Here is a 24092-nt window from a genome sequence, read left to right on the forward strand (position 1 = left end):
CCTCAGCACCGTTCCAGTCCTTCAACCCAACAACAACAACAACCACCCATTGTAAGATAAAGAGCAGGAAAAAAAATACAGAAGAAAATAGAGTCCTTCACGTGAGAAGGACATCACTACCAGCGTCACACACAATTATCCCACCATTATCCTGCCTGGGTAACACTTATCCATTCACCTTTTGGGAGTAAGTGAGCTTCAATTCGCATTTAATGTGAAAATAATTAGTCATTGTTTGACTTTCTTGTTTAATTTACTTATAGAACCATTGTAAGTGTTTCAAATTATGCAGTAACTTATGGATTGACTTCATGAAGTCAAACACTGCCTCATATTGCAGTAAGAATCCAAGTGAAGCTCCAATACAAGTCTGGAACTCCACTGAAAATAAGTGACATTGTTAGGTTATCGTACTTTATATTTTGTACAATATATATATACTTACTGCAGTGTTCTTTCTTTCCTATATTCCTATAACCTTTGTTCCCTCAAAACCATTGCAAGATTTTAAACCTGTATGAAACCTTAATAAATTTTATTTACCTGACCTGGATAATGGATCCAGCCACCTCTTAAGAATATAATAATGAAGGAGCAATATAGCAGGCCTCTTGGTCTATACTAGGCAGGTCTAACTCACACCCACCCACACCGTCTTGTCTACCCATACAACCTATATTTAAAGCTACCCAAAGTTCTTGCCACAATAATGCTAGCTGGGAGTTTGTCCCACTCATCTATAACTCCATTGCCAAACTGATACTTCCCTATATCCTTTCTTAATCTAAATTTCTCCACAAGAAATTTGAAGTTTCTGAAAAGATTTGCTTTAAGAATACCTACTTGGCACTTTGTTCCACTTATCTATACCTTTCAATTCCTCTATGCTGGCAAGGGGCTCTTGATCCAATGAATTTGACTTTTTCCCCCTATTTATGTTATCAGACTTTGTTTTCTCCCATTCCTCAGACACTGTATGACCTCGACAAGTTTAGCGCTTCCCCGTAGATATAAAAATAATACACCCTTCAGAGAAATGGAGCTATCCTCTTCTCTAGACCAAATCTGATTATCTTTCATACCCCAGGCTTTGTGTGATCCCTATGGGGTCATGTAGTAACACAGTAATATTTCTTTTATCTACAACTTATGTCTGGCCAGTGCTTTCCTATATCCTTTGCCAAACCATTACAGTACTTGTTGGCTAATGACACCACTCTTATCGTATCAAATACAAACCTTGATTCCCTAAAAGATATAGCCTAGAATATCTCCTCATCTTTAAACTATAGAATGAGTTGTGTTCATCTGAGTCTACTGTTTGTGTAGAAATATAGAAAAAATGCTGTGTGCAAAATATATCATACATGTACTCTTAATATACTGTAATACTTGTGTGTGTAAACCCTATATTACAGTAATTATAAATTTTGAAAACTATGTATACAGCACATTTATTATCAGTGTCATGATTTCTGCCAGGTGTTGTGATGGAAGGCCTTGGAGGAAGCTATCTATATCCGAATGATAGCCGACAACAGCAACCTGAATGGGGACGTGATCGTCCAATTACCTTTGAAGATCTTGGAATACCGAGGTTTCAGGCTACCCGTTCTACAGTCCTTGGCAATGTAAGCATGAAAGTTGTTTTGGCAATAGAGCTTATGTTAATTTCATTTATAATTATTAATGTTCCTCTTTGTTTTATTATTTATGTACATTATTCTACAGCACATATATTTGTTCTCAAAATTTAATTGTAATTTGATGTCAGATTTTAGTTGTGATTTGAGACAGTGAACTATGACAAAGAGTATGATATTGACTACACGTACTTGGATTTCAGTAAGGCGTTTGATAGAGTATCACACACAAGATTTGATAAACAAAATCTTGCAGCACATGCCATAATTGGAAATATCTTCACAGAGACAGAGGCATGGCTGACAAATAGGCAGCAGAGAGTCTGCATAAATAGGGTAAAATCAGAATGAGGACCAGTCGCACATGGAATTTCTCAAGGATCAGGTTTAGGCCCCTCGTTGTTAATAATATATGTAGTAAATAACCTTGACAAGTAACAAATAGTGGGTGGAACAAGTGCAGAAGCCTTCAAGAGGAAACTGGACAAGTATCTTCACCAGGTGCCAGATCAACCAGGCTGTGATGGATATGTGGGGCAGCGGGCCTCCAGCAGCAACAGCCTGGTTGACCAGGCAAGCACCAAATGAGCCTGGCCCATGGCTTCGAGAGTAGTCAAACTCTCAAAGCTCTTTAAAGGTATATCAAAGGTAAGGTATTTTTAACTGGTGAGTTCCCTGTAGACACAAAAATAGATTGAATAATAAATGCAGAGGATGATACCACTGAATTTCAGAAAGATTTGGATAAGCTAATGTTAGTGTTTGAAAAGCAGCAGATGCAGGTCATTGTAGATAAGGACAAAGTCCAAATCTTCAGGGATGTAAGTAGCCCTGGCATTTATAAACTAAATAATATGGAACTTGATCACATGGAATGTGAGAAGGTCTTGGGGTTATAGTGAGCAGAAATCTGAAACCAAGACAGAGTAGAATTCATTTCCATTAAGAAGTGCCACCATGGCAGGCAGATAGGAGACCCATTCTTATGCTTTCCAGAAACATTTGTTTTAGCAGTATAAAGGAGGGTGGACAGATGCAAACAAACAGCTTCCCATGTGGGTCATTGTATATTATTCACCCGGTACTATTATTTTATCGAAGCATTATGACATTACAAAAATTTGTTATGGCTCTCTTAGAGGTTTGAGAAACACAGTGCTATTTTTCCCATATGTTTTTTGCTCCGTAAGTTGTGCAAGTCATTGCTAGGACAGCTTTCAAGAACGTAACCCATGTGAATTGTGATTGTCCATTGTATGTAAACGGAAGACTGGCATAAATAAAGGATTTGTAAATATGGTACTGAGGATATCCAACCAAGAAATAACTTGAAATAATGAATTCAAATTGGATTGGTTTAGATTTAGAAAGGATGTAGGGAGGTACTGGTTCAGAAATAAAGTTGCCAGTAAGTGAAACAATTTGCCAAGTAGGGTTGTTGAAGCTAAAACCTTAGGTAGCTGTAAAAGTAGGTTAGACAAATATATTAGTAAGACGGGGTGGATTTGAATGGGGCCTGAATAGCATGTGTTAATAAAGTTATTGAAGCTTAACATTGGGTATCTTTAAGAATGGATTGAACAAATATTTTAGTAGTGTGGGAAAGTTGGATGTGATAACTACCTGCCATATATGGGCCAGTAGGCCTCCTGCAGTGTTCCTCCATGGAAAAATAAACACATAAGCAGTATAATGTGAGCCTTTATTGACAATGTTTTGCCCACACAGTAAGCTTTATCAAGTCACAGACTTGATAAGGCTCACTGTGTGGGCGAAATGTTGTAAATAAAGGATCACATTGTACTGCTTATGTGTTTATTTTTCATTGTGTTGGTATTTTATACCATTTATTTCCAGTGTTCCTCCATGCTTATTTTTTAGGTTCTCAAAAGAATGTATTACGGTAGATGCACAATGTAAGTGAAATCAATATAGTATACCTTAATTTTGTAACTCTGATGGCCACTTTTTTTTTTATTTTTGCATGGACCAATAGTCTATATTAACATTCGTGTGCAGTAATGTATATTTAAAATTTCAGATACGAACTTGCCAGTCTCTCCAGTTTTTAGAGTGGATACTGCTTATTGGAGGCTTATTATCAACATTTTTGACAATTGGCTTAGCAATCTATCGATTGTTCTTCTTATCACCTGGCGCATCGGACTATGTATTTGCTATGTTGCTGATCTTTCACTCTGGTAAGTACTGTAATGCATTCTATTGGTCATATTGTATTAAGGTTGCCTTCTGTAGAGCTGAATATGTTTTTGAATTTGAAATAAAACTGAAATTGTGAGCCATTTCTGGGAATACTGTAATTAAATCTTTCTTCAAATAATTTTTTCAACTTTTTAAAGGATATGCATAAGAATGTTCAGGGAGGAATATTGGTGAGTTTCCTGGGGGTTTGTACTGTTACCCAGCCATTATTAGGCTCACCTGTATATGTTTTTCTTAAGTACAGAAACCATACTACCCATCCCACCTCCAGGACTCAAGTCTGACTAACAGGTTTTCCTTAACCCTTTCAGGGTCCGTGCCGTAGATCTGCGGCTTTACGTTCAGGGTCCAAACCGTAGATCTACGTCATGAGCTCAGCTCACTCTGATAAGCTGTGAGCAGTAAATTTGGGCCTAGATATGAGAGAATACATCTATGTGGTATGTATGCACCACATAAAACAAATCCTGCAGCACACAGTGGATAATGAGAGAAAAAAATGAGACCGTAATTTTTTATTAAAACAGCGTCTTTGCAGTGTTTTTTCGTATGTTTTTTATAGTTGTATTTGCAATTTCTTGGTCTCATTTGATAGAATGGAAGATATACTACAGAAATAGAGAGGATTTTGATTGGTTTTAGTACTGGAAATGGCTTGAAACTGAGCTCAAAGTAGCAGAAATGTTAAATTTTTGCCAATGTTCAAGAGTAAACATATAACCTCACACATCTAATACACACCAGCTGGTGGGTGATATTATTTATACAATTATTACAGTATTGCATAACAGTAAATCTTCTATTTTTTGATTTGAATAAAAATTCATTATGTGAATAAAAAATCAAAATGGAATTCATTTGTAAAGCCTGAAAATGTAACTAATGAACATAGGAAATGTTAGTTTAGTGCCAGGAATGCCTGCATTGTTTTTCTGGACCCTATTTTGAATTGGAATATTTTGAACTTTGCGTTAAATTGGCTAAATTACCAATTTTCGGTCACTTTATTTTGTTGTTGAAACAGTTGACTTGGCGATTTCTTGTGCTCAATCGATAGAATAGAAGTAATACTAGTGAAATAGCTAAGAATTTGGTTTACTGGAATACTGTAATTGGCCTAAAATGGGAGTCAAAGTCGGCAAAATCGCCAATGCGTAAATATCGCCGACACATCAAAATTAGCTAGAGCATAATTTCGTCAATTTTTCATCAAATTTTGTAGTTTTTGTTTTATTACCTTCAGAAAATGATTCTCTACAATTTCATAAGAAAAAATAACAAAATTATTTTTTGAAAATTCTTGGAACCTGGTGCACACTTTGAAATTTGGCCTCTGGACCCTGGAAGGGTTAAATGCCTTCATAAACATTATCTTTCTCAACACTCCAACAGCACATCCATTAAAGACCACTTATCTCTACACACTCCAGTCTAACACTCACACAAACCTGTTGGATGCTGAAGCCCATAACACTCAAAACCTCCATTACCCCTTCCCTCCAACCTTCCTTGGGATGACCCCTGCCCCTCCTACTTTCTACCTCAGGTTTATATACCCTCGTCATCATCCTATCTCTCTCCATCCTCTCCACATGCACAAACCACCTCAGCATGTCCTCAGCCCTCTGAATTATACCCTTGTTGACTCTACACCATCATGTAATTTCAACATCTCTAATTCTTTGCAAAATATTCACACCACATATTTCTCTTGATCATGACATCTCCACAGCCTTTAGCCTTCTCGCTGCAACATCTACTTGAAATTTCACCATCAACTTGTCAGTAAATTTCCTCAGTTTATCCAAATCTGTCATCAATACCTAGGTTGGGAGACTACACACTCTCGGCTTTGCATCGGACACACTTGTCTTAGTCATGGGTATCTCATGGAGAGGCATCCTGTTCCACTTTGTGAGAATTGTCTAGTTCCTGTTTCAATTTTCCATATTTTATTGAACTGTCCTGTCTAACAATGAGCATGCAGAATTATCCTCCGACATCATCACCACTAATGCACTTACTTTATTTTCCCTTCTTGCTGACAGACCCACCTTTGACACAGACTCCCTCTTCGACTTTTTGACATAAACTGATTTATTACACAAACTTTGATAATCCTTCCTTTAGCACTCTCCACAGCCTCTCCTAACTTGACCTTTATTGTCATCTCCACCCTTATTTATCCATAGATCCTGCCTTAGTTCCTACCCTGCAGCTATGTATGACCCTGGTAGGTTTAGCGCTTCCTTTTGATTATAATAATAATAACAGGTAGTAGGTTGGTAGACAGCAACCACCCAGGGAGGTACTACCATCCTGCCAGGTGACTGTGAAACAGAAACCTGTAACTGTTTTACATGATGGTAATATTACTGGTGTCTTTTCTGTCTCATAAACATGCTGGATAACAGGTATATCTTGCTACTTCTACTTACACTTAGGTCACACGACACAGGCATGCACATGCATATATATACATACACATATCTAGGGTTTTTTCTTCTTTTTCTTAATAGCTCTTGTTCTTGTTTTTTTTTCTCTCTATTGTCCAAGGGGAAGTGGAAAAGAATCTTTCCCCCGTAAGCCATGCTTGTCGTATGAGGCGACTAAAATGCTGGGAGCAGTGGGCTAGTAACCCCTTCTCCTGTACACATTTACTAAAAATGAGAAGAGGAAAAACTTTATAAAACTGGGATGCTTGAATGTGCGTGGATGTAGTGCGGATGATAAGAAAGAGATGATTGCTGATGTTATGAATGAAAAGAAGTTAGATGCCCTGGCCCTAAGCGAAACAAAGCTGAAGGGGATAGGCGAGTTTCAGTTTGGGAGAAATAAGTGGGATTAAGTCAGGAGTATCTGAGAGAGTTAGAGCTCAGGAAGGGGTAGCGATAATGTTGAAGGGCCACTTATGGAAGGAGAAGAGGGAATATAAATGTGTAAATTCAAGGATTACGTGGATTAAAGTAAGGGTCGGATGTGAAAAGTGGGTCATAATAAGCATGTATGCACCTGGAGAAGAGAGGAGAGAGAGAGATTTTGGGAGATGTTAAGCGAATGTATAGGAACCTTTGAACCAAGTGAGAGAGCAGTTGTGGTAGGGGACCTAAATGCTAAAGTAGGAGAAACATTTAGAGAGGGTGTGATAGGCAAGTTTGGGGTGCCAGGTGTAAATGATAATGGGAGCCCTGTGATTGAAGTGTGTATGGAAAGGGGTTTAGTTATAGGTAATAGTACGTATTTTAAGAAAAAGAGGATAAATAAGTATACAAGATATGATGTAGGGCATAATGACAGTAGTTTGTTGGACTATGTATTGGTAGATAAAAGACTGTTGAGTAGACTTCAGGATGTACATGTGTATAGAGGGGCTACAGATATATCAGATCACTTTCTAGTTGTAGCTACAGTGAGGGTAAAAGGTAGATGGGATACAAGGAAAATAGAAGCAGTAAGTAAGAGAGAGATGAAGGTGTATAAACTAAAAGAGGAGGCAGTTAGGGTAAGATATAAACAACTATAGGAGGATAGATGGGCTAGTGAGAGTATAGGCAATGGGGTCGAAGATGTATGGGGTAGTTTTAAGAATGTAGTGTTAGTGTTTTCAGCAGAAGTTTGTGGTTGCAGAAAAGTAGGTGCGGGAGGGAAGAAGAGCAATTGGTGGAATGATGATGTAAAGAGGGTAGTAAGCAACTTTTGTTAGCATATGAGAGGTTTTTACAAAGTAGAAGTGATGCAAGAAGGGAAAAGTATATGGAGGGAAAAAGAGAGATTAAGAGAGTGGTGAAGCAATCTAAAAAGAGAGCAAATGAGAGAGTGGGTGAGATGTTATCAACAAATTTTGTTGAAAATAAGAAAAAGTTTTGGAGTGAGATTAATAAGTTGAGGGAGCCTAGAGAACAAATGGATTTGACAGTTAAAAATAGGAGAGGAGAGTTATTCAATGGAGAGTTAGAGGTATTGGGAAGATGGAGGGAATATTTTGAGGAATTGTTAAATGTTGATGAAGATAGGGAAGCTGTGATTTCGTGTATAGGGGAAGGAGGAATAACATCTTGTAGGAGTGAGGAAGAGCCAGTTGTGAGTGTGGGGGAAGTTCGTGAGGCAGTGGGTAGAATGAAAGGGGGTAAGGCAGCTGGGATTGATGGGATAAAGATAGAAATGTTAAAAGCAGGTGGGGATGTAGTTTTACAGTGGTTGGTGCTATTATTTAATAAATGTATGGAAGAGGGCAAGATACCTAGGGATTGGCAGAGAGCATGCATAGTTCCTTTCTATAAAGACAAAGGGGATAAAAGAGAGTGCAAAAATTATAGGTGAATAAGTCTGTTGAGTATACCTGGTAAAGTGTATGGTAGAGTTATTGAAAGAATTAAGAGTAAGATGGAGAGTAGGATAGCAGATGAACAAGGAGGCTTTAGGAAAGGTAGGGGGTGTGTAGACCAAGTGTTTACAGTGAAACATATAGGTGAACAGTATTTAGATAAGGGTAAAGAGGTTTTTGTGGCATTTATGGATTTGGAAAAGGCATGTGACAAGGTGGATAGGGAGGGGGGCAATGTCACGTGCATGGTATAGGAGGTAGGTTACTGAAAGCAGTGAAGAGTTTTTACGAGGATAGTGAGGCTCAGGTTAGAGTATGTAGGAGAGAGGGAGATTATTTCCCAGTAAAAGTAGGCCTTAGACAAGGATGTGTGATGTCACTGTGGTTGTTCAGTATATATATAGATGGGGTTGTAAGAGAAGTGAATGTGAGGGTCTTGGCAAGGAGTGTGGAGTTAAAAGATAAAGAATCAAACACAAAGTGGGAGTTGTCACAGATTCTCTTTGCTGATGACACTGTACTTTTGGGAGATTCTGAAGAGAAGTTGCAGAGGTTGGTGGATGAATTTGGTAGGGTATGTAAGAGAAGAAAATTAAAAGTGAATATACGAAAGAGTAAGGTTATGAGGATAACAAAAAGATTAGGTGACAAAAGATTGGATATCGGATTGGAGGGAGAGAGTATGGAGGAGGTGAATGTATTCAGATATTTAGGAGTGGGCGTGTCAGCAGATGGGTCTGTGAAGGATGGGGTGAATCATAGAATTGATGAGGGGAAAAGGGTGAGTGGTGCACTTAGGAGTCTGTGGAGACAAAGAACTTTGTCCGTGGAAGCAAAGAGGGGAATGTATGAGAGTATAGTTGTACCAACACTCTTGTATGGGTGTGAAGCATGGGTGATGAATGTTGCAACGAGGAGAAGGCTGGAGGCAATGGAGATGTCATGTCTGAGGACAATGTGTGGTGTGAATATAATGCAGAGAATTCATAGTTTGGAAATTAGGAGAAGGTGTGGGATTACCAAAACTATTATCCAGAGGGCTGAGGAGGGGTTGTTGAGGTGGTTCGGACATGTAGAGAGAATGGAACAAAACAGAATGACTTCAAGTGTGTATAAATCTGTAGTGGAGGGAAGGTGGGGTAGGGGTCTTCCTAGAAAGGGTTGGAGGGAGGGGGTAAAGGAGGTTTTGTGTGCGAGAGGCTTGGACTTCCAGCAAGCATGTATGAGCGTATTTGATAGGAGTGAATGGAGACAAATGGTTTTTAATACTTGATGTGCTGTTGGAGCATGAGCAAAGTAACATTTATGAAGGGATTCAGGGAAACCGGCAGGCCAGACTTGAGTCCGGCAGATGGGAAGTACGTACAGTGTCTACACTCTGAAGGAAGGGTGCTAATGTTGCAGTTTTATAACTGTAGCATTAAGCACCCCTCTGGCAAGACAGTGATGGAGTGAATGATGATGAAAGTTTTTCTTTTTCGGGCCACCCTGCCTTGGTGGGAATCAAAGTTTTTCTTTTTCGGGCCACCCTGCCTTGGTGGGAATCAGCCAATGTGTTAATAAATAAATGAAAAATAATAATTGGAAGGACATATAATTATTTTAATTTTATTCTATACATAAGATTTTTACACTATCTGTATTCATATATACACAGGTATTTATATACAGAGAAATAGTTCAGTTGTGTGTTACAATGCTCTAAGCATTTCTGGAAATCTCTTTTATTTTATAGTGGTGAGTATTATCACATTAATATTATTAGACATTTTTTCCATCTGCAGCCTTCTGCATAATTTACATCTTAGATGGAGTGTTTCGGGAACAGGCATTTGAGATAGTGGCATTCGTGGCATCATGTGTCATCCTGATTGTCTACGTTGTGATCAACTTTGTTAAAGATTCTACCTCCACATCGGATATATTCAAATTGGTATTTATATACGGCAGCATTTTAATTAATTTTTCACAGTAGAAAATTTAGTCACCTTAGACTATCTTAGATTTTATATAAGCAAAAATTTGTATTAATTTTTTTAATATTTATTGTATATGTATTCTGATTATTATGTTTTGGGTAAATTATTATTATATGGAGGGGAGGCACTAAAGCAGTAGGGGAAATGCAGTGCCTGGGGCAATCAAGTTTAATCCAAAAAAAGAAGGGTAGTTCCAGTTTCTTAAATAACAAATAAATAATGTGTAATGTGTCCAGTTTCTTCGATCAAGAGCTCCTTACTGGTATTATGGCACCCCTCCTGTTCCTGTTTGATTCATTAGCATAGTCCCAGCCTGGGTCTTGTCCACATGGTGACTCCTCTTTGAAGAGTCTTTTGGGTAGAAGGTAGCTTGAGTTGCTGGAAAGTAGAATATTAGAAAGAATTGGTACATATTGTACTTTACTCCTATTATTAATATGAAAAGTTTGTTGATATTTAATTCACCCATTTTCATTTGTTTGGTATTCTAGATTGGTTTATAATTCACTCGAGGTATTAACATGAACTAAGTAAGGATTTGAGTGACCTGTTTTCACTTGTTTAGTACTGTACTCTAGATGCATTTTCCTATGGGTTTCTTTGAAATCTATAATGCAGTACAATACCTTTATATAAACAAAATACAGAAAACCAGCAAGTTCTGCAACTTACAAATAAGATGTGTTCCTGGATTTCAACATTCCAACAATTTATTTGTATAGAATACAGTAGTACAAACAATGATTATGTTTCGGTGATTTTTGTACTGTATCTCAGTGGTTGTGAAACCTTACCGCTGTACACAAATAACCTGCACTTAGAAGAATGAATCTTATGACAATGCTTTGGTCCAACTTGGACCATTAAGTAGTCACACTGAAGTGAAGAGGGAAGGAGGCCAGCATATAAATGAGAAAGGGGTGGGGGAAAGGAGTGGTAGAATGGGAGGAGGGAGTAACAGTAGCATTATTAATTGAACCATAACGTCATCATAGGTCTCACTCTCCTAAGTGTGGGTTATTTGTGTAACGCTCCAGCCACAAAATTGTGATTTTATATTCTTTACCATAATTGGTTGTAAGTGCCCTGGTTATATGTTGAAATGTGTGTAACTTAAAGAGTTTGTAAATTCTGAAAGTCCTGTATTGTAATATATATTTTTGTTTGTTATTCTGTTATTATGCATGTATATAATGTAGTATTTTGCTTTATCTAAAATTCTATCCATATGATGGTAGTAGTCATAAGGCTGGTCATTTTTATATTTTATTATGCACAGTATTGTTTACTGTGTGGTATCCCATTGTATTAATGTTTTAATTGGTAATAAAAGGGCACTAGCAGATTTTCATTTCTCGAATTATAACTTGTGTCAGTGGGAAAATAGGGTTTGCTTAGTGTAAAGTTTGCTTAATAACTGTTTTTCACATTAATGTATCCAAGTCCCTAAGCATTGGATAGCTACAGTTTCCTCATCATTTGGCAATACTAATCCCATTGGGTTTAATAACAAATTCCCTTCATTTTTTGTTGTAATTGTATATGGTACTCAAACCATTTTTAAGATTTATAAGTTAATAGGAATATACAGAGAGAATCACGTGCCTTTAACATGAAATTGATGGCTTTCTTCTGACCTGCAGGTTCGTCTTGTATTCACTCTAGTTTTTGGTACTAGTATGGGAGGAGTTGGACTGGTCCTCGGATACAGTTATTGGCAGTCTCAGAACCTCATCTTCAGAACTGTGGGTGCAGATAGTACTATCCAAACTATGTGTAGATCCCTCTTCACTGCCATTACCCTCATTCTCTTTGACACTCAGATAGTGGTAAGTTGATGCAAGAATTCTTAATGAAAACACATTATGGGTTTTATCTGCCAATATTTTATATACATAAACCATATACAGTGGAACTCCGGTTTTTGTACGGTCTGCAGATTGTACAATTTAGATTTAGAAAACTTTTTGGGGCGAAATTTTGGTCTGGATTTCGTACCTCCATCTGGAAATCGTACATATCAGACATGTCCGCCCGCCTGGGACGCCGCCACGTATGTGTCTCAATCTGTCTCTGTCACTGGTTGAGTGAGCATTCATCCGAAACATTTCGCAATTTTTGTGCTTGTTTATTGATTGCAACTGTGAAATAAGCCACCATGGTGAGAAACACAATAGAATTCAAGAAAGAGATTGTAGAGAAATACAAAAGTGGCGTACGTTTAGCCAAGCTTGAAATATCTGCAACATGTTCAGTGACAATACCTTGTCCCATTTTAGGCAAATCTTAAAGAGACGCCAGAAACAGAGCTTTCTGGACAGATTTTTAGTGCGACAGGTGTCCAGTGCCACTAAAAGACAAAGAAGAGAAGTAACCCCAGAGAGGGCTTTGATACCTGAAGTCCTTATGGAGGAGGATTTCCTTTCCAAACAATAACCTCAACTCCCTCTTCCCGCCTCACCTGCTTCAATACACCAACAAGAGTCTTCACTAAAGGTATGTAATGTTCATTTATCATTAACCCCTTCAGGGTCACCAAAATTTAAAAAAAAAAAAAAAATTTTCTTATGAAAAGATAGTTTTTTTTTTTTTTACATCTTATAGGCTAAACAAAAATTTTTTACCATCAATACTTACTGAGATATGGAGGCGTGAAGTTGACAGAAAATGCCCGGTATATGGTAACATCGCCGACTGCCGGTCACCCGGTATTACTTTATTTATTTTTTTAGGTACTATTTTCTATTATTTTTTAATTTTTTTTTTCAAGTAACTTTTATGGCCTGTGAGACCAATATGAGCACTATTTTATAAGTTATTTCTTTTTCTATACTACACAATAACTGCATAAACACTTATCACTGTTTTGTTTACAGAAAATATTTACACAAACAAACAATATGAAATGTTGTTTATTACTATTTTTCTATATTTTATATACACATATACAGTCACAGGGAATGTTTCTAGAAGTTCTACAGCCTGTGGAAGTCTTTGAAACATGGTGTCATGCGCAGTGGTGTTTTACACTCCTCACACACAAAACAAGTGTCTCTGCGTTATTGTGGGCGTTTTTTTTTGTATGTGCACAGACATTACATCTCTTCTGAGCCTTTTTCTTGAAAGCAGTAGCAGGCAGTTTTATTAGGAAGTGATCACCATGCTTCAGACAAGAAGGTAGTTGTTGATAATTTAGTGGGCGGTCTATTGCAGTGTTGTTTCTTGGTACTTGAATACTATTTGTCTGATGACAGACAAACAGAATTTCCCATATGGTGGTTTGTTTCTGGTCCTCATCTTATACATATTATAAGCATTGAGCATGGAAATGTCCAGAAGATGGAAAAAGAGTTTTATGTACCACTTATAACTCTTGCAAACACAATCAGCAAACCCAATCTGCATGTCACATTTGTCCACTGAGTGCATATTGAGGGTGTAATCAATCACAGCTGCAGGTTTTAGAATGGGTTCATTGCTGTCTCTATGGTGCCTGCCAGTGTTTGTCATTTCGTTAGGGTGAACTGATGACAACAGTGTGACATCTTGTTTGTCATGCCACCGAAATGCCATGATGTCATCGGCAGCAAACGCCTGCACCTCACCTCTACGAGCACCAGCATCAAACCTGGGCATATGTTTACGATTTGCACGCACTGTGCCACACACATCTGTCATGTTCACTCGCAAAAAATCACTGAGTGAGAGGCTTGTGTACCAGTTATCAGTATATAATATATGCCCCATACCAAGGTATGGTTCTATCATTGTTCTAACCACATCACCAGAGATGCCCAATAACTTCCTAGTATTTTGCAATGTATAACTTCCAGTGTACACAATAATATCCAATACAAGACCACTGTAGCAATCACAAAGCACAAACAACTTTATACCAAAGCGTTTCTTCTTGCTTGGTATGTACTGCTCGAAAGAGAGTCTTCCTTTGAACAGAATCAAAGACTCGTCAATTACAAGCTTCCTGAAGGGATAAAAATACATATTGAATTTCTCTTTCAGATACACAAACACATTCCTAATCTTATATAACCTGTCATTTCTGTCAGGCCTGATTTTGTCTGAGAAGTGAAGCATACGTAATAGTAGCACAAATCGATTCACTCCCATTATATCACTGAAACCTGGGGTTGCAATCAGGCGGTCTGTTGACCAGTATGATTTCACACTGTGCTTATACACATGTGGCATAAGCATTATTGTGGCAAAGAAAAGATACATCTCAGCCACAGTTGTCTCCTTCCACTTGTGCAGACGTGATTTTGGTGAAAGTATTGTGTTTGCCATGGTGTACTCGTAATATCTGTTGCTTTCCCTGACAATAATTTCCATGAGGGGTTTGTCAAAGAATAACTCAAAACATTCCAGTTCACTGGCATTGTTCCCCAGTGTACAACATGGCCGTATTCCACTTTGGCTTTCATCAAACTGGTGGGGATTTGGAACAAAATTGACAGCTTCCTGCCAATCCCAGGTGCAGTCTGCTGGTGGGTACTGGACATTGACAGGTGGTTGTGGTTGTGGAGGCTGGTGTGGTGGGTGGGTGGGGGATGGTGGCCTTTGCTGTAGATCAGCTGAGGCAGCAGCGTGGGTGGCAGCGTGGGTGGCAGCATGGCCCACTACTGGTGCCTCACGGCCGGCACCACCACTACCACCACCATGCACATTTTCCATCCCAATTGCAACACTATCATCGTCATTTTCACTGTCTGTTCCTGTTGTACAGCCACGGGATGTACTCCAAGATATACTCCTTTCCCTTGGAATAGCACATGGCACACTACCAGAGCGCATATATCGTCGTATATACTGACGCTTCACTGGAGAATATTCCACTTCATTATCACTACTGGAACTGGTTTCAAAAGCTTGTAGTTCATATTCACTATCACTATCATCACCAATGCTCACATCTGAGTCCGGGATTTGGGAAAATAGGAGTTTCCTCTTTGATTCTGGTACAACTGAACGTGAACAAGACAGCCCAGCAGCAGAGGTGGAAGGCTGAGGGTTGTCTGGGTTTTCCTCACTATTACCGATATTATGGTCATTAGTTTCGGTCACAACCTCACCAAAACCTTGAAACTCATCTTCACTGGCACTTCCATCTATATTAGAACTGTCACTGGGGAACAAAAGTGTCCCAATTTGCCGAGGAGTGAGGAGCTTCTTACCGCGAGGCATGGTGAACAAGGTCTACTAAAATGGCGTTCCCACAATGCGCCACTGGGTCCAAGATTTTTTTTCTACCGCGCACACCGACCATACACACCCATTCTCTCACATCTAGGCCTACCAGCCTTTTCCCGTCAAAAACCCTGGCGCGTAAGCCGTACTAGTAAGTCCGAAACCCTGAAAGGGTTAAAATTAGTCATTTATATTTGTTTCTCATTGTTTTCTGTATGTAAAACTATAGTTATTCTTTAAAAAATGTATTTTTTTGTTAATATTTTGGGTGTCTGGAACAGATTAATTGTATTTACATTATTTCTTATGGGAAATATTAATTTGGTTTTCATACATTTTGGAATAAGAACGACCTTCTGGAACGGATTAAGTACAAAAACCAGAGTTCCACTGTATTAGTTTAGTATTAATATTATATTTAAAAAAGTAAACCCCTTCTCCTGTATAAATTACTGAATGTAAAAAAAGAAAAGCTTTAGTTTTCTCTTTTGGATCATCCTTTCTTGGTGGGAGATGGCTGGAATGTTGAAAAAAAAAATTAAATAAGTGCTTTAATGTCTTTAACAACATTAGGGAAATATTCCAGAGATCTTTGGCCACTGAATATGTATTTAATAATACTGGTGATATTTAGGTAAATTACTTGAAAGTAATGTTATAAAAATATAATAATTTACATCATTGTTGTATTTTGCAATATGTAGTTTAAGATTCAGCTTTCATTAGCTTTAGTGTGTTTTTTCCTGTCATGGCATTGTACTTTTATCATATACTAATCCTAGTTTTAGTTATTAAAAAAATTTTTTTGCTTAATCTTTTTAAAACAAATTATAATCTTTGTATAATCTTTGCAAATGTAAATTTTTATTATGTATAATACGTATTGCTTTTTAAACAGAAATTTGTATAGAATGTTAGAGATATTGCAGTAGAACTTTTCTCATTATGATTTTTTTCCCAGGGTAGCGTAGTCATCATGGCGCTTCACCATGGTATTACACAGCTTCAGCTTGAGGAGGTGCTAACCCTCAGTATGGGTTTTCCAATGTTAACAGCTTGGGGAGTCATTGCATACCTGGCGGTGAGTTTTTGTTCTTTATTCTGTGCACATCTTAATACAGCAAATGTTTATTCATGCACTGTATTACATTGTAGGTCACCATGCATTATCTAAAGGTTGCACATATACCTTTGTTGTTCAATGCACAAAATAGCACAGAAAAGAAAAATGATTGCAAATGTTTCATGTTGACATTATTGAAAAATTTCTGTACAGTATACATAAGTACATTATACATTACGTGATAAATATATAGATGTATAAGACGAAGAAACATACACAGCAAGGCAATTATGTTTTGACTTGAATGTGGTGGTCAGATAACAGGACTGGTGCCTCAAGAGTTGTTTGTAATTATCCTGTTAGACATTTGCTAGTTACAACTAAGGTTGTCTTTAGCCTCCTATTTATCAAATGTTAACTTTTGTTTCAAGAGAGTCTTGGTAGCTTATAGCTAGCACTTAACTATCATAAATTAGTTTTAATATAGCCTCATGAGCAGCAATATACAAGTGTAGCATGGGCATTAGGATATGCCATAATAAAATTAATGTTTTTTACAAATACTGAAAATAATAAGACAGTACTGGTGCTTAATTATAATGTGCAAGTATATAAATTCTAGGTAGTAGGTTGGTAGATAGCAACCGCCCAGGGAGGTACTACCGTCCTGCCAAGTGAGTGTAAAACGAAAGCCTGTAATTGTTTTACATGATGGTAGGATTGCTGGTGTCTTTTGTCTGTCTCATAAATATGCAAGATTTCAGGTATGTCTTGCTGCTTCTACTTACGCTTAGGTCACACTACACATATATGTACAAGCATATAGTATATACACACCCCTCTGGGTTTTCTTCTATTTTCTTACTAGTTTTTGTTCTTGTTTATTTCCTCTTACCTCCATGGGGAAGTGGAACAGAATTCTTCCTCCGTAAGCCATGCGTGTTGTAAGAGGCGACTAAAATGCCAGGAGCAAGGGGCTAGTAACCACTTCTTCTGTATATATTACTAAATGTAAAAGGAGAAACTTTAGTGTTTCCTTTTGGGCCACCCCTCGGTGGGATACGGCTGGTGTGTCGAAAGAAAGAAAGAAAGAAGTATATAAATTTTTTATACAGACAAGAAAGCAAATACAGTATAGTACTGTATCATAATTAAGTTCACAAGGAAGTGCTAAACTCAAATGGGTCTTGAACTGCCACATAGCAGGAATGAGGTAAGTGTGTACATAAAGTCAATATTGTTCAAAAAATTATAGCAGCAATCTGCACTGAAAATGAATTACAAAGGTGAAACAAAGAGATTAACCGTAAACGGTCCAAACGTATGTATACGTTCTTACCGCTAGCGCCCCAAACATATATATACATTTTATTTTTCCTGCCTCCAAATTTGGCACGATTGGCCTGAGATGCATGGTCAGTATAGAATGGGTCTTAACACTCAGTGTGCACCATATTAAAAAAATCTGGAACCACTTAGTACCTTGTGGGAGCACCAGTTATATTGAGCGCTAGCTAGAGCAAACAGTGCGGCAAACACCAAGGATTCAATGATTTTTTTATTATTATCACACTGGCCAATTCCCACCAAGGCAGGGTGGCCCGAAAAAGAAAAACTTTCACCATCATTCACTCCATCACTGTCTTGCCAGAAGGGTGCTTTACACTACAGTTTTTAAACTGCAACATTAACACCCCTCCTTCAGAGTGCAGGCACTGTACTTCCCATCTCCAGGACTCAAGTCCGGCCTGCCGGTTTCCCTGAATCCCTTCATAAATGTTACTTTGCTCACACTCCAACAGCACGTCAAGTATTAAAAACCATTTGTCTCCATTCACTCCTATCAAACACGCTCACCCATGCCTGCTGGAAGTCCAAGCCCCTCACACACAAAACCTCCTTTACCCCCTTCCTCCAACCTTTCCTAGGCCGACCCCTACCCCGCCTTCCTTCCACTACAGACTGATACACTCTTGAAGTCATTCTGTTTCGCTCCATTCTCTCTACATGTCCGAACCACCTCAACAACCCTTCCTCAGCCCTCTGGACAACAGTTTTGGTAATCCCGCACCTCCTCCTAACTTCCAAACTACGAATTCTCTGCATTATATTCACACCACACATTGCCCTCAGACATGACATCTCCACTGCCTCCAGCCTTCTCCTCGCTGCAACATTCATCACCCACGCTTCACACCCATATAAGAGCGTTGGTAAAACTATACTCTCATACATTCCCCTCTTTGCCTCCAAGGACAAAGTTCTTTGTCTCCACAGACTCCTAAGTGCACCACTCACTCTTTTTCCCTCATCAATTCTATGATTCACCTCATCTTTCATAGACCCATCCGCTGACACGTCCACTCCCAAATATCTGAATACGTTCACCTCCTCCATACTCTCTCCCTCCAATCTGATATTCAATCTTTCATCACCTAATCTTTTTGTTATCCTCATAACCTTACTCTTTCCTGTATTCACCTTTAATTTTCTTCTTTTGCACACCCTACCAAATTCATCCACCAATCTCTGCAACTTCTCTTCAGAATCTCCCAAGAGCACAGTGTCATCAGCAAAGAGCAGCTGTGACGACTCCCACTTTGTGTGTGATTCTTTATCTTTTAACTCCACGCCTCTTGCCAAGACCCTCGCATTTACTTCTCTTACAACCCCATCTATAAATATATTAAACAACCACGGTGACATCACACATCCTTGTCTAAGGCCTACTTTTACTGGGAAAAAATTTCCCTCTTTCCTACATACTCTAACTTGAGCCTCACTATCCTCGTAAAAACTCTTCACTGCTTTCAGTAACCTACCTCCTACACCATACACTTGCAACATCTGTCACATTGCTTCCCTATCCACCCTGTCATACGCCTTTTCCAAATCCATAAATGCCACAAAAACCTCTTTAGCCTTATCTAAATACTGTTCACTTATATGTTTCACTGTAAACACCTGGTCCACACACCCCCTACCTTTCCTAAAGCCTCCTTGTTCATCTGCTATCCTATTCTCCGTCTTACTCTTAATTCTTTCAATTATAACTCTACCATACACTTTACCAGGTATACTCAACAGACTTATCCCCCTATATAATTTTTGCACTCTCTTTTATCCCCTTTGCCTTTATACAAAGGAACTATGCATGCTCTCTGCCAATCCCTAGGTACCTTACCCTCTTCCATACATTTATTAAATAATTGCACCAACTACTCCAAAACTATATCCCCACCTGCTTTTAACATTTCTATCTTTATCCCATCAATCCCGGCTGCCTTACCCCCTTTCATTTTACCTACTGCCTCACGAACTTCCCCCACACTCACAACTGGCTCTTCCTCACTCCTACAAGATGTTATTCCTCCTTGCCCTATACACGAAATCACAGCTTCCCTATCTTCATCAACATTTAACAATTCCTCAAAATATTCCCTCCATCTTCCCAATACCTCTAACTCTCCATTTAATAACTCTCCTCTCCTATTTTTAACTGACAAATCCATTTGTTCTCTAGGCTTCCTTAACTTGTTAATCTCACTCCAAAACTTTTTCTTATTTTCAACAAAATTTGTTGATAACATCTCACCCACTCTCTCATTTGCTCTCTTTTTACATTGCTTCACCACTCTCTTAACCTCTCTCTTTTTCTCCATATACTCTTCCCTCCTTGCATCACTTCTACTTTGTAAAAACTTCTCATATGCTAACTTTTTCTCCCTTACTACTCTCTTTACATCATCATTCCACCAATTGCTCCTCTTCCCTCCTGCACCCACTTTCCTGTAACCACAAACTTCTGCTGAACACTCTAACACTACATTTTTAAACCTACCCCATACCTCTTCGACCCCATTGCCTATGCTCTCATTAGCCCATCTATCCTCCAATAGCTGTTTATATCTTACCCTAACTGCCTCCTCTTTTAGTTTATAAACCTTCACCTCTCTCTTCCCTGATGCTTCTATTCTCCTTGTATCCCATCTACCTTTTACTCTCAGTGTAGCTACAACTAGAAAGTGATCTGATATATCTGTGGCCCCTCTATAAACATGTACATCCTGAAGTCTACTCAACAGTCTTTTATCTACCAATACATAATCCAACAAACTACTGTCATTTCGCCCTACATCATATCTTGTATATACTTATTTATCCTCTTTTTCTTAAAATATGTATTACCTATAACTAAACCCCTTTCTATGTTGATTCAATGATGTAATATCATATTAATACTTCCCTTTTGAGAGGAAAGTGATGTTAACCCCCAAGTTTAGGGTCTATCTATCTGTCTCTGTTTCTGTCTATCTCTGTCTATCTGTCCCTCTCTCTTTTTATCTGTCTCACAGGTACACACAAATACAATTATACATAGTGTAAATTACCTAGGATAACCTAAAAAATCCGAAGTGCTATACTGTACTTGTAGATATAATCCATAAGAATACCTGTTGGTTCACAGTGGCTCTCTCTGATACAGACAGAAAGACAAACAGAGAGACAGAAAGAGACAAGCAGACAGAGACAAGACAGAGAGACAGATAATCAGAGATATGAGCTCATCAAATGTGATCCCTTATCTCTGCACCCTGGCTGGCACCCATTAAATATCATAGCTTATCTCATCTTTGCACTATCTCATCTTATCTCTGCACCCTCGCTGGCGCCCATCAAACGTCATCTCATATCTCATCTTATCACTGCTCTCCCGGATGCTTGTCACTGACACTTGTCTTGCACATTACTTCAAGGGAACTTCTTCCTTCCTCCTCCTCCTCCTTCCTTCTTCCTCTTCTATACTCCCGTGTATCCAAAACATTGCTGAGACCTATAAATACCTTGTATATATTCCTAGACAATAGTAAATGACCAAGGCAGGTGTAAATGTCCACCTGTCAGTGTGTGTGTGACAATTTGAGTACAATTTCAGTACCTAATATTAGTGTCAGAACAAAGATTGGTTATGAAATGACAAGAACTACAATAAATTGTAATTATCAGAACATAAAAATTATATAAAATAATATAAAAAAGAGAAAAAATGGTATATCGGGAACACTTCTGCAAGCGGCAGGACTCGATGATGCCGTCAGGTGAGCATTAAGTGCCAACTTTGCAGCCTCAAATCTCAGTAAGTACTGACCCTAATTTTTTTTATTTTAATCCTATAACACTTAGAAAAATGTGCTCTTTATTTTTATTTAAAAATATGATTTTTTTTATTTTTCAAAATATTCGGGGCACTGGGGTAGTGAACGTATATACAGTGGTCCCTCAATTATTGTCCATAATCCGTTCCTGGAAGTGGGACTATTATCGAAATAGACGATTTTCGAATCAGTTTTCCCCATAAGAAATACAGTGGACTTTAGGAACCCATGCAGCTTAGCTTAACAGACCAGTCGGGAAGCGGGCTGCGGGGGCGCTGACCCCAGAAAACATCCTTCAAGTATTCAGGGTTACCTTAAAGGCCAATATATTCAAGAGAAAATTTACAAAAAAAAATAATTTTAAAAGGCCAAAAGAGGGAATCAAAGACCAACTCAAAACATTTCTTTCAGTTGCAGATGAGCGAGACAAAAGTGGTAATTGCCAGCTTTATTCAGACAACGTTTCGTCTGCGCAAGCAAACTGTGATTATAGTGTCCATTATTGCTTTCGTGTGTTATCCATAATGGGTAGATATTCCCATGTCTTCTAATGATACGGGGTCTTTCAAGCTTAAATTAATGCGATTAGAAATGGTTGAATGAATTGGACGTTAAGAGACCATACAATAAGTGTCAGGGGCCCGAGACTGTTCAACTGCCTCCCAGCACACATAAGGGGGATTACCAACAGACCCCTGGCAGTCTTCAAGCTGGCACTGGACAAGCACCTAAAGTCAGTTCCTGATCAGCCGGGCTGTGGCTCGTACGTTGGTTTGCGTGCAGCCAGCAGCAACAGCCTGGTTGATCAGGCTCTGATCCACCAGGAGACCTGGTCACAGACCGGGCCGCGGGGGCGTTGACCCCCGGAACTCTCTCCATAAGGAATATTGTGAAGTAGATTAGTCCATTTCAGACCCCCAAACATACACGTACAAATGCACTTACATAATTGGTCGTATTGGGAGGTGATCGTTAAGTGGGGGTCCACTGTAATGTAAATACAATTAATCCGTTCCTGACACCCAGAAGTATTAAAACAAAAAAAATTTTTACATGAAATATAGATGTAGTACATAAACAACACAATGGCACATGATGAATGAAACATTAACAGCATAATACTTACCTTTATTGGCAATTATTCTTAGTGTATGGAAGACTGGAGGAGGAGAGACATTGAATTACTGTTTGGAAGGGAAATCCCCTTCCATCAACACCTCAGGTACCAAGTGCTTTTCTGGGGTTACTTCTCTTCTCTGTTTCTTAATGCCACTAGGACCAGCTTGAGAGTCACTGGAGTCCTGTCTCACAAAAAAACTGTCCAGAGAGCTCTGTTTCTGGCGTCTCTTTAAAACTTCCCTGAAATGGGCCAAGACTGTCACTGTACAAGTTGCCAATATGGCTTGCAACATCCTTCTCAGGGTGATGTTTTTCCATAAATCTTTCCATCCTACCCCACATTTCAAAAATCTCCTTAATTTCTGAAGAAGGCACCTTCTTCCGTCTCTCTCCCTCCTCCTCTGCAGCAAGATTCTGAGCTGCGATCTGTTGCTCTTCCTGCTGAAACTCTTTCTCCTTTCATATTGTTCAATGATGTTTTTTCCTAAATTCAATCGTATTTCTCACCTTCTTTACCAAAGGTTTGGCACTAGGAGCTTTCTTTGGAGCCATGGTAGCTTATTTAGCACTTGCAAGCACTAAAATGAATGGAATATTATGAAATATTTCGTATGAACACGTGAGGGGACCGTCGCTCACTGGTAAACAATGGCACACTGGCTGGGAACGGCTCAGAGCCATGAGTACGCATCCAGGATGAAAGACGATTAGCGAGTTAACGGACCATTTGCGAGCCAATGTTTAGACGAAATAACGGGGCTATTTCCGAAATGGACGACTTTCAGGCCGGACGATTATTGAGGGGCCACTGTATATGTTTGGACCTTTTATGGGTTAATTAAAAGTTTTATTAATGTTAATTATAAAATAAATGTAAGTCTTTTTACCAGTAATGTATTAATTGATACATATATATACAAGGATAATGTAAGTATTTTTTTATAGGCTAGCTAGAAAGAGATTAACACAGGTTAATTTCTAAGTAAATTTGTAAAGTTACACTTGTGGATGATTAATGAAATTAATTAAACATTGAACTAGGGTGTGTACCTGCCTAGATAAAAATGAATATCTTTTATTACATATATTTACTATATAAAGTACAAGATAGTTTTGCTTTGGAAAAATACAACTTTGTCTTTTACTTTTTGATTTCCTCTTCTTGGACCAATAATTTTTTCCAATAGTTACGGCTGGAGAGCGGCTACTTCTTCTCTGTTGCAATGATGTTGAGCCCTTGTCATATAGCATTTGCTTTACTTGCCATAATACAGGTAAGTGTTTATAATTGTTTAGTGTGCTTGGAAATGGATGGCTGGATAGATAATTAGATTGGAGAGTTGACACAGTGCTTATTCAGTGGTGTCTGTAACGTTAAAA

At 38.5% G+C, this 24092-nt stretch overlaps 1 protein-coding gene across 2 annotated transcripts in view; it reads left to right on the forward strand.

The window, feature by feature from the left end:
• LOC128690579 (uncharacterized) overlaps positions 1–24092 on the forward strand; it is a 27180-nt gene continuing 3088 nt past the window's right edge. The window contains exons 1-7 of one of the 2 annotated variants that reach the window (XM_053779293.2): positions 2–187; positions 1483–1631; positions 3685–3844; positions 9975–10123; positions 11813–11998; positions 16336–16455; positions 23900–23986. In XM_053779293.2, coding sequence (XP_053635268.1) covers positions 1491–1631; positions 3685–3844; positions 9975–10123; positions 11813–11998; positions 16336–16455; positions 23900–23986 — 843 coding nt within the window. In that variant the 5' untranslated portion in view covers positions 2–187; positions 1483–1490. Of the gene's footprint in view, positions 188–1482; positions 1632–3684; positions 3845–9974; positions 10124–11812; positions 11999–16335; positions 16456–23899; positions 23987–24092 lie in introns of both variants that reach the window. The other variant, XM_053779294.2, reaches the window with a different exon arrangement.

Source organism: Cherax quadricarinatus, chromosome 29, assembly GCF_038502225.1.
Source record: "Cherax quadricarinatus isolate ZL_2023a chromosome 29, ASM3850222v1, whole genome shotgun sequence".
Classification (NCBI taxonomy): Eukaryota; Metazoa; Arthropoda; class Malacostraca; order Decapoda; family Parastacidae; genus Cherax; species Cherax quadricarinatus.